Raw genomic sequence first — 12058 nt, 5'->3', positions numbered from 1 at the left:
CTCCCCAGCAGTGCCTCAGAGGTCTGGGCTGGCCACTGGGCTCCCTGACATCTATTTCTAAGCTTCCTTCTCCAAAGAGAACCACTTCAAGGTGTGTCCCTACACAAGTCACAGGACATCTGCCCTGCATGGACAGATCAGAGGACTCAGCGCCGTCAGTATCGCCTTCCTTTTTTGCCATGCCACGTCGCATGCCCTGTCTTAGCTCTCCCACCAGGGATCAAACCCGTGCTCCTTTCAACGGAAGAGCAGAGTCCTGACCACTGAACCACCAGGGAATTCCCCGCCCTCCCTTTTTATCACCGCATTGGCAGGGAAGCAGCCTTACCCCTACATGCTCTGAGAGGACCAGAGAGATGAAAGAATCCATCATTTTGCATAAGGATGCTACACAGTACTGCCACATATAAGGTGGTTGGGTGGATACAGCATGTGAGGACTTGTTATTATTTTTAGTACTTTTCCTTTTACTGCAGAAGAAAAACTGCCAAATATTGAGTGCTTAAATCCCAGGTGTAATTCTAAGAGCTTTTGCAAACACCTCATTTAATGCCCCTCCCCCCACATCCCCTGCATAAAGTTAACTACTATCATTATCTCTATTTAACAAATGAAATAGAAAATGGACCCAAAGAGATTGTATAAACTGGTAAAGCCCTATAGGTAGCGTGGGGGGGAAATACACTGATTGAATCTCTAGCCTGTGCTTAACTACTCCCAACGAAGAAAACCTGACAGAAGAACTTATGGGATATGCCGATCATAAAGGAGGTTGTGTTTCTATTGTAATAAATGCCTAAACCTTAGAGAATGAGCTTTACATATGGAGATTTTAAAAAAAATAGTTTTGTTTGTTATAATCTATTTTGTACAAAAACATCTACTTAATTTGTATAAAGTATAAATAGAATATTCATAATAAAATAAAGATGGCCACTGTTATATATGAGGGTCTGGGGCCAAGATAAGTTGTGGGGGGGGATTGGGATGGGAGACAGCACTGGGGTGAGAAGGTATAATAAGACCTGTTTTTAATTTTTATTCCTTTTAAAATTATATATTATTTTTCATGTTATTTTCTGTTATGATTTATTATAGGATATTGAATGTAGTTCCCTGTACTCTTTAGCAGAACCTTTTTGTTTCTATATATATATGAGTTTGCATCTGCTAATCCCATCTCCCAGTTCTTCCATCTCTTGCATTTGCTAATCCCATCTCCCAATTCTTCCATCTCTTGTCCCCCTCCTCCTTGGCAACCACAAGTCTGTTCTTTATGCATGGAAGTGTGTTTCTGTTTTGTAGATAAATTCATTTGTGCCATATTTTAGATTCCACATGTAAGTGATACCGTATGGTATCTATCTTTCTCTTTCTGACTTCCTTCGCTTAGTATGATAATCTCTGGGTCCATCCATTTAGCTGCAAATGATGTTATTTCATTCTTTTTTATGGCTGAGTAGTATTCCATTGTACCACATCTTTATCCATTCCTTTGCTGATGGACATTTAGGTTCCTCCCATGTCTTGGCTATTGTGAAGAGTGCTGCTATGAACATGGGAGCGCAAGTATCTTTTCGATTTATCATTTTGTCCAAATATGTGCCTAGGAGTTGGACTGTTGCACCAGATCTGTTTTGAGAATGATATTCCTGGAGAAGCCTGTTTGGTTGAGAAGGGAGAAGAGAGAAGGAAGGGTTGACGGCTGTTACGGGAGGCTCCAAAGGGATCAGTTGTGTTTTCAGGGAAAGGAAAGGAGATCCCACTGGTCACAGTGACAGCCCGGGTGCTGTGTGTGAGGATGCAGCTCAGTTCGCGTTCTCTGCCTCTAGTGCCGTGAACTGAAAAGAGGGGGCTGGTTTCTCAAGAGGAGGGGTGCGGCCAGATGAAATGTAAAGAGAGAGGTCAGACTGCAGCTTCCTTCTCAATTAGTATTTCCCCAAAGCATTGTGTGTGCTGTTGGTGGTGCCCACGATGGTCTTCAGTGGTACCCTGATGAACCTCAGCAATTTTAACAACGTTGCATTTTTTTCAGATCGTTAATATTCATTTATGACAAGTGATTCAGGCTTTCCCTTTAATTAGGTTTTCTTTTAGATGCTTGTGTTTAAATAATAGGTTTGTCTTACAGAAAAATATTAATTACATTATACTCTAAGTGGTGACATCAGGAAGGCAGTGGATGAATTGGTGAGAGCTGTGTTCCCCTGTGTTAGCGGAGCGCCCACCCCGCCTTCCCAGTGGCCTGCTCAGAGCCCCGTGTCTTGCATGTGTGTCTTGCAGACCCGGTGCACGGCCCCCAGAATGTGGAGATCGTGGACATCCGGGCCCGGCAGCTGACCCTGCAGTGGGAGCCCTTCGGCTACGCGGTCACCCGCTGCCACAGCTACAACCTCACGGTGCAGTACCAGTACGTGTTCAACCAGCAGCAGTACGAGGCCGAGGAGCTCATCCAGACCTCGTCCCACTACACCCTGCGGGGCCTGCGTCCATTCATGACCATCCGGCTGCGGCTGCTGCTGTCCAACCCCGAAGGCCGCATGGAGAGCGAGGAGCTGGTGGTGCAGACGGAGGAGGACGGTGAGTCAGGGAGTGGGCGTGCTCCCTCAGGAACTGGGGGGGCTGGACCAGCTCAGGCGGCCATGCCTAGCAGTTGCAAGGGTTTATTTTTTTCCAGCATCTTTCATCTCTCTGTCAGTAATCAGCATCTTCTCTAAGCTCTTCAGTAACACACCATGCAGGCTGTACAGTGCACAACTCCAGGGGGCGCTGTCCCCCTAGACAGTGACACCTCTGCCGCAGACACATGCTCATCCACATCCCTGCTCTCACTTTATACCACTTGCTATGCCAACATTTAACCACGCTGATGCCTCTCAAAAGAGAAGATGTGTATCGATCATACTGTTGAAACGTGTTGAGTTTGGAGTCAAACGGCTCTGGAATCTCTTAAAAATTAGGATCAGAAAATACACATAAAGAGCTTGGCGCACACACATTGAATGCACCCAGAACCACATTTTCACCTGGGTGTCCTACAGGCATCTCAAAAAAGTATCCAAAATTGAACTCATATCTTCCCCTATACTGACTTCTCTCCCTGTGTTCAGGTATACTTCCTAGAACACAGGGAGACCTGAGTAATGGTCCCTGGCGGGATCAAGACCCATATCCCTCAGCTGCAAAGTTCCACAAGCGTATAGAGGAAAGCACTCCAGCCTCTTCTAACCTTGTCCCTCAATCCCTCCATCTTATCCTAGACCTGGAAGTTTTATCAAATCTGCCTTTGTAACAAACCCTCCCCCATCCCTTTTAAAATCATCCCCACAGCCACTCTCTTTGCAGCCCCTCTAGACTGTGCTTCTTGGTAGCACAGTGGTGGGGACTCAGCCTCTGTCACCTTGTTCCTGCATCTTCCTGTCTTGCAAAGAACCTCGGTGTCCTGTGGGTACAGCTCTTACCCAGGTCAGCTTCTCCAGAAGATCTGAGTGCCTTGCTTCCTCGGAGCCTATTCCCGTCCAGCCTCCAACAGAGGGTCAGACGTCTCATCTTGGCTTCACTCTGCAGCCCTGGATTTGGCTTCTGATGAAGCTGCCAGAACTTTCTTTAGATTTGGCTCCATTGTATCAAAGATAAATAGCTCCTTCTCCAGCACATAGACTAAGAGAAGTCAGACTCTGGAGCCAAATATGCCTGGAGAAAGTTGTTTAACCTCTCAGTGCCCTGGTTCCTTATCTGTAAAAATGGAGATAAATTGGGAATTCTCTGGTTGTCAAGTGGTTAGGACTCTGTGCTTCCACTGTTGGTGGCCCAGATTTGATCCCTGGTCAGGGAACTAAGACCCCATAAGCCATGTGGTTTTTTTTATTTTTTAAAAAAAAGAGATAATCATAGTACCTAACTTACAGGTTGTTGTGCTCATAGAAAAGATGGCATGTATAGAAACTAGAATCATGTCCATCAGACTGTAAGTTTTCATTAAATGTAGCTACTACATTTGCACTAAGTCCAAAAAACAAAAATCTTGACAAAGACTCCTCTAGCACAGTCAACCCAGAAACCACCCATCCATCTCTTCAGAGCAGTAGATGTCCACTGTCATAGCTATAGAAAACATGGCATCGATATCCAAGGAGTGGCAATGTGGCAGAATTTCACATTAATTTAAAAATAATCAAATAAACAATCCATATTCATATTTCCAATAACATTAGACCTGATTTTATATAATAAGGAGATGCAGAGTTGGGGCAAGTAGGGTGGTTTGGTGATTTAGTTGCTAAGTTCTGTCTGACTCTTGTGACTCCACAGACTGTAGCCCACCAAGCTCCTCTGTGCATGAGATTTCCCAGGCAAGAATACTGGAGTGGGTAGCCATTTCCTTCTCCAGGGGATCTTCCCAACCCAGATATCAAACACGGGTCTCCTGCATTGCAGGCGGTCTCTTTACTGACTGAGCCACCAGGGAAGCCCAGGGTGGTTTAGTGACAAGAGTTCATGGGGGGACCTGGTTGTCAGACAAGGGGGAGCCAGTGTTGGGAACCAGCATGAAAATTCAGGACGCTGAAGATGAACATGAGGGTTTAGCCCAGGAACCGCTCAGGACATTTCTTGCCAAGATGCTCTGCCTGCCTTGGGCCGCTTTTTGAGGATTACCTACATGTGCAACTGCACATCTCTAGTCCCATCTTTAAGGCATGCCCCAACCTCTCTGTTTCTTCTTCTCATCACCAAGAAAAAAAAAAGAAAAACCAATCACAAGGTCTTTATCAAAACAAATTGAGAACAGCAATGCTTTGAAATTAAATTTTAATCAAACACCATTAATGGCAGCACCTCCATCCCTGCTCTCTCGAGCTGTGTGGGCATCATCACAGTAAAAGCACCAACATTCAGGACACTGTGCCTCTGGCTTGCAGCTCTCCTGAGGCCCTACCTCGGGGACCATGGAGACTACAGGAAGGTCTCAGAAGAGCACAGGCTCCTGTGCACACCGGGGTTAGGTTCCATTTCTCCTGAAGAAGGGAGAGGCACCATCTCTGCTGGGGGTTCATTGACCTCGAGGTCAAGCTGCAGATGGAGCTCAGCTCTAGTCCATTAACTGAAACCCCCTTCAGGGAACCAAGGAAGCATCTTGCGGGTTGAGCTGGCTGGAGTCACACTGCTACAAAATTGCCTTCTGGGAAATGTGTGGAATTTGTAATTCCATCACCCCAGTGCCTTTGTGAGCATGTGAAATAACCCACCACTGGTAAGAACAGCTTGTGGCCACTGAACCCCAGTGTTTCATCTGCGAAGGGGCTGTTAGTAGGAGGCTAAATAGGTTCTTTATTTTTTCCCCTTCTCTTCACAAATGTCTCAGACAAAAACCACAGCTCAGCTTGCTGGGTGGTTACTTCTCTGCCTTCAGCCAAACCACAGCCGAGACTGTGAAATGGAATCTCTGAGATTCTGAAAAAGGAAAAGAAAATAGATGATGGCCTCATTTTGGCTACCCCTTATTGAGACCTACAGTGGGTCTTGACACACATGTTATATACTACAATTCATACTTGATTTTACTTTGAAATGTTTCAAAACCATGGAAAAATTGGAAGAAGATTATAAACAAGATCTGTAAACCCTTCACGAGACCTAACACTAGTGAACACCTCGCTATCTAATTTTTCATATGCATATATGATACCTGTATATGATATAGGGCTTCCCTGACAGCTCACTTGGTAAAGAACCTGCCTGCAATACAGGAGACCCTGTTTCAATTCCTGGGGCAGGAAGATCCACTGGAGAAAGGATAGGCTACCCACTCCAGTATTCTTGGGCTTCCCTCGTGGCTCAGCTGATAAAGAATTCGCCTGCAATGCGGGAGACCTGGGTTCAATCCTTGGGTAGGTAAGATCCCCTGGAGAAGGGAAAGGCTACCCACTCCAGTACTCTGGCCTGGAGAATTCTGGACACAACTGAGTGACTTTAACTTTCACTTTCACATGTGTGATACATTTGATATGGAAATAACATATATAAACATACATATAATATTTTTAGCTGTTTGAAAATAAGTGGCAGAAGTCATGATACCTCACCCTGAAATTCTTCAACATGCTGCTGCTGCTAAGTCACTTCAGTTGTGTCCGACTCTGCGACCCCATAATACATGACAGTTAATGATAAGAACTTGCTCCTCCATACCCACAATACCATAGAGCATCTAAGAAATTTTGCAGTAATTCTAAAATAATCAAATAGACAATCTGCATTCATATTTCCAGTAACATTAAACCTGACTCTATGTGACAAATCAGAATATGAGACATGTTTGGCAAAAATGCTATATGAGTTGGTGATGTAGCTTTCTCTCTGTAGCATGTCAAGAGGTACATAATGTCAGGGACCCTCTCTACTGGTGATGCTGAGTTGGTCCCTTAGATAAGATGGGGACCACCCAGTCTCTTCACAATAAACGTGGCACCTTTTCTCTTTGTAAATTAGCTCACCTGTGCAGCGGTGTTTTGAGATCTTTTAGTATCTCTAGTCCCCAAGAACTTAAAAAAAATTTTTTATGAAGTATGGTCGATTTACAATGTAAATTTCTTCTGTACAGCAAACTGACTCAGTTATACATTTATATATTTTTCCATTTTCTTTTTCATTATGTTTTGTCACAGGATGTGGAATATAGTTCCCTGTACTATATAGTAGGACCTTGCCGTTTAACTATTCATATATAATAGTTTACATCCGCTAATCCCAAGCTCCCAGTCCTTCTCTCCTCTATCCTCTCCCCCTTGCCAACCACAGGTCTGTTCTCTATATCTGTGAGTCTGTTTCTGTTTTGTAGACAGGTTCATTTGTGCCATATTTTAGATTTCACATGTAATTGATATCATATGATATCATATCTTCCTGACTTACTTTGCTTAGTATGATAATACCTTTTGCTCCAAGTGGCATTTTTTTCTTTTTATGGCTGAGTGATATTCCATTGTGTATGCATACACACACACACACACACACACACACACACACACACACAACATACCACATTTCTTTATCCACTCATCTGTGGCTAAATATATAGTTTGCTTCTGTATCTTGACTGTTGTAAATAGTGCTGCTGTGAACATTGGTGTGCATGTATCTTTTTGGATTAGAGTTTTGTCCAGATATATGCCCAGTACTGGGATTGCTGGATTTTTTTTTTCCATTCATTTTTATTAGTTGGAGGCTAATTACTTTACAATATTGTAGTGGTTTTTGCCATACATTGACATGAATCAGCCATGAATTTACATGTGTTCCCCATCCCAATCCCCTCTACCGCCTCCCTCCCCATCCCATCCCTCTGGGTCTTCCCAGTGCACCAGCCCTGAGCACTTGTCTCATGCATCCCACCTGGGCTGGTGATCTGTTTCACCCTTGACAGTATACTTGTTTCAATGCTATTCTCTCAGGACATCCCACCCTCGCCTTCTCCCACAGAGTCCAAAAGTCTGTTCTGTACATCTGTGTCTCTTTTTCTGTTTTGCATATAGGGTTATCGTTACCATTTTTCTAAATTCCATATATATGCGTTAGTATACTGTATTGGTCTTTATCTTTCTGGCTTACTTCACTCTGTATAATGGGCTCCAGTTTCATCCATCTCATTAGAACTGATTCAAATGAATTGTTTTTAATGGCTGAGTAATATTCCATTGTGTATATGTACCATAGCTTCCTCATCCATTCGTCTGCTGATGGGCATCTAGGTTGCTTCCATGTCCTGGCAATTATAAACAGTGCTGTGGTGAACATTGGGGTGCACGTGTCTCTTTCAGATCTGGTTCCCTCCGTGTGTATGCCCAGGAGTGGGATTGCTGGGTCATATGGCAGTTCTATTTCCAGTTTTTTAAGAAATCTCCACACTGTTCTCCATAGCGGCTTTACTAGTTTGCATTCCTACCAATAATGTAAGAGGGTTCCCTTTTCTCCACACCCTCTCCAGCATTTATTGCTTGTAGACTTTTGGATAGCAGCCATCTTGACTGGCGTGTAATGGTACCTCGTTGTGGTTTCGATTTGCATTTCTCTGATAGTGATGTTGAGCATATTTTCATGTGTTTGTTAGCCATCTGTATTTCTTCTTTGGAGAAATGTCTGTTTAGTTCTTTGGCCCATTTTTTGATTGGGTCATTTATTTTTCTGGAATTGAGCTGCAGGAGTTGCTTGTATATTTTTGAGATTAATCCTTTGTTGCTTCGTTTGCTATTATTTTCTCCCAATCTGAGGGCTGTCTTTTCACCTTGCTTATAGTTTCCTTTGTAGTGCAAAAGCTTTTAAGTTTCATTAGGTCCCATTTGTTTATTTTTGCTTTTATTTCCAATATTCTGGGAGGTGGGTCATAGAGGATCCTGCTGTGATTTATGTTGGAGAGTGTTTTGCCTGTGTTCTCCTCTAGGAGTTTTATAGTTTCTGGTCTTACATTTAGATCTTTAATCCATTTTGAGTTTATTTTTGTGTATGGTGTTAGAAGGTGTTCTAGTTTCATTCTTTTACAAGTGGTTGACCAGTTTTCCCAGCACCACTTGTTAAAGAGGTTGTTTTTTTTTCCATTGTATATCCTTGCCTCCTTTGTTGAAGATAAGGTGTCCATAGGTATGTGGATTTATCTCTGGGCTTTCAATTCTGTTCCACTGATCTATATTTCTGTCTTTGTGCCAGTACCATGCTGTCTTGATGACTGTGGCTTTGTAGTAGAGTCTGAAGTCAGACAGGTTGATTCCTCCAGTTCCATTCTTCTTTCTCAAGATTGCTTTGGCTATTTGAGGTTTTTTGTATTTCCATACAAATTGTGAAATTATTTGTTCTAGTTCTGTGAAAAATACCATTGGTAGCTTGATAGGGATTGCATTGAATCTATAGATTGCTTTGGGTAGTATAGCCATTTTCACAATATTGAGTCTTCCAATCCATGAACACAGTATATTTCTCCATCTGTTTGTGTCCTCTTTGATTTCTTTCATCAGTGTTTTATAGTTTTCTATATATAGGTCTTTTGTTTCTTTAGGTAGATAAACTCCTAAGTATTTTATTCTTTTTGTTGCAATGGTGAATGGTATTGTTTCCTTAATTTCTCTTTCTGTTTTCTCATTGTTAGCATATAAGAATGCAAGGGATTTCTGTGTGTTAATTTTATATCCTGCAACATTGCTGTATTCATTGATTAGCTGTAGTAATTTTCTGGTAGAGTCTTTAGGGTTTTCTATGTAGAGGATCATGTCGTCTGCAAACAGTGAGAGTTTTACTTCTTCTTTTCCTATCTGGATTCCTTTAATTTCTTTTTCTGCTCTGATTGCTGTGGCCAACACGTCCAAAATTATGTTGAATAGTAGTGGTGAGAGTGGACACCCTTGTCTTGTTCCTGACTTTAAGGGAAATGCTTTCCATTTTTCACCATTGAGGATAATGCTTGCTGTGGGCTTGTCATATATAGCTTTTATTATGTTGAGGTATGTTCCTTCTGTGCCTGCTTTCTGGAGAGTTTTTATCATAAATGGATGTTGAATTTTTTCAAAGGCTTTTTCTGCATCTATTGAGATAACCATATGGTTTTTATCTTTCAATTTGTTAATGTGGTGTATTACATTGATTAATTTGCAGATGTTAAAGAATCCTTGCATTCCTGGGATAAAGCTCACTTGGTCATGATGTATGATCTTTTTAATATGTTTTTGGATTCTGTTTGCTAGAATTTTGTTAAGGATTTTTGCATCTATGTTCATCAGTGATATTGGCCTGTAGTTTTCTTTTTTTGTGGCATCTTTATCTGGTTTTGGAATAGGGTGATGGTGGCCTCATAGAATGAGTTTGGAAGTTTGCCTTCTTCTGCAATTTTCTGGAAGAGTTTGAGTAAGATAGGTGTTGGCTCTTCTCTAAATTTTTGGTAGAATTCAGCTGTGAAGCCATCTGGTCCTGGGCTTTTGTTTGCTGGAAGATTTCTGATTACAGTTTTGATTTCCATGCTTGTAATGGGTCTGTTAAGATCTTCTATGTCTTCCTGGTTCAGTTTTGGAAGGTTATACTTTTCTAAGAATTTGTCCATTTCTTCCAAGTTGTCCATTTTATTGGCATAGAGCTGCTGGTAGTAGTCTCCTATGATCCTTTGTATTTCAGTGTCTGTTGTGATCTCTTCATTTTCATTTCTAATTTTGTTGATTGGGTTCTTCTCCCTTTGTTTCTTGATGAGTCTGGCCAACGGTTTGTCAATTTTATTTACCTTTTCAAAAAACCAGCTTTTAGCTTTGTTGATTTTTGCTATGGTCTCTTTAGTTTCTTTTGCATTTATTTCTGCCCTAATTTTTAAGATTTCTTTCCTTCTACTAACCCTGAGGTTCTTTATTTCTTCCTTCTCTAGTTGCTTTAGGCATAGAGTTAGGTTATTTATTTGACTTTTTTCTTGTTTCTTGAGGTAAGCCTATAATGCTATGAACTTTCCCCTTAGCACTGCTTTTACAGTGTCCCATAGGTTTTGGGTTGTTGTGTTTTCACTTTCATTCATTTCTATGCATATTTTTATTTCTCTTCTGATTTCTTCTATGATTGTTGGTTATTCAGAAGTGTGCTATTTAGCCTCCATATGTTGGAATTTTTAACAGTCTTTTTTCCTCTAATTGAGATCTAATCTTACTGCACTGTGGTCAGAAAAGATGACTGGAATGATATCAATGTTTTTGAATTTACCAAAGCTAGATTTATGGCCCAGGATGTGATCTATTCTGGAGAAGGTTCCGTGTGCACTTGAGAAAAAGGTGAAGTTGATTGTTCTGGGGTGAAATGTCCTATAGATATCAATTAGGTCTAGCTGGTCCATTGTGTCATTTAAAGTTTGTGTTTCCTTGTTAATTTTCTGTTTAGTTGATCTATCCATAGGTGTGAGTGGGGTATTAAAGTCTCCCACCATTACTGTGTTGTTGTTAATTTCCCCCTTCATTCTTGTTAGCATTTGCCTTACATATTGTGGTGCTCCTATGTTGGGTGCATATATATTTATAATCGTTATATCTTCTTCTTGGATTGATCCTTTGATCAATATGTAGTGTCCTTCTTTGTCTCTTTTCACAGCCTTTATTTTAAAGTCTATTTTCTCTGATATGAGTATTATGACTCCTGCTTTCTTTTGGTCTCCATTTGTGTGAAATATTTTTTTCCAGCCCTTCACTTTCACTCTGTATGTGTCCCTTGTTTTGAGGTGGGTCTCTTTGTAGACAGCATATATAGGGGTCTTGCTTTTGTATCCATTCAGCCAGTCTTTGTCTTTTGGTTGGGGCATTCAACCCATTTACATTTAAGGTAATTATTGATAAGAATGGTCCCGTTGCCATTTGCTTTGTTGTTTTGGGTTCACGTTCATGCAACCTTTCTGTGTTTCCTGTCTAGAGAAGAACCTTTAGCATTTTTTGAAGAGCTGGTTTGGTGGTGCTGAATTCTCTCAGCTTTTGCTTGTCTGTAAAGCTTTTTTTTTTCACATATGGATTAGTTTGTTTATTTTAGATCGTCTGTAAATCTTTTGAATTCTCCTTCATATCTGAATGAGATCCTTGCTGGGGACAGTAATCTGGGTTGTAGGTTATTCTCTTTCATTACTTTAAGTATGTCCTGCCATTCCCTTCTGGCCTGAAGAGTTTCTATTGAAAGATCAGCTGTTATCCTTATGGGAATCCCCTTGTGTGTTTGTTGTTTCTCCCTTGCTGCTTTTAATATTTGTTCTTTGTGTTTGATCTTTGTTAATTTGACTAATATGTGTCTTGGGGTGTTTCACCTTGGGTTTATCCTGTTTGGGACTCTCTGGGTTTCTTGGACTTGTGTTACTATTTCCTTCCCCATTTGGGGGATGTTTTCAGCTATTATTTCCTCGAGTATTTCCTCATGGCCTTTCTTTTTGTCTTCTTTTTCTGGGACTCCTATGATTTGAATGTTGGGGCATTTCACATTGTCCCAGAGGTCCCTGAGGTTGTCCTCATTTCTTTTGATTCTTTTTTCTTTTTTCCACTCTGCTTCATTTATTTCCACCATTTTATCT

General features: G+C 41.4%; 1 protein-coding gene across 1 annotated transcript in view; it reads left to right on the top strand.

Annotated features, from left to right (window-relative positions):
* Positions 1 to 12058, top strand: part of PTPRT (protein tyrosine phosphatase receptor type T) — a 787366-nt gene that overhangs the window by 378115 nt on the left and 397193 nt on the right. Inside the window, exon 7 of the mRNA XM_061125699.1 lies at positions 2284 to 2580. Coding sequence (XP_060981682.1) covers positions 2284 to 2580 — 297 coding nt within the window. The remainder of the gene's footprint in view (positions 1 to 2283; positions 2581 to 12058) is intronic.

This window comes from Dama dama, chromosome 23, assembly GCF_033118175.1.
Source record: "Dama dama isolate Ldn47 chromosome 23, ASM3311817v1, whole genome shotgun sequence".
Classification (NCBI taxonomy): Eukaryota; Metazoa; Chordata; class Mammalia; order Artiodactyla; family Cervidae; genus Dama; species Dama dama.
Note: the sequence above shows the minus strand (reverse complement) of the source record. Positions and strands in the feature narration are given on the sequence as shown.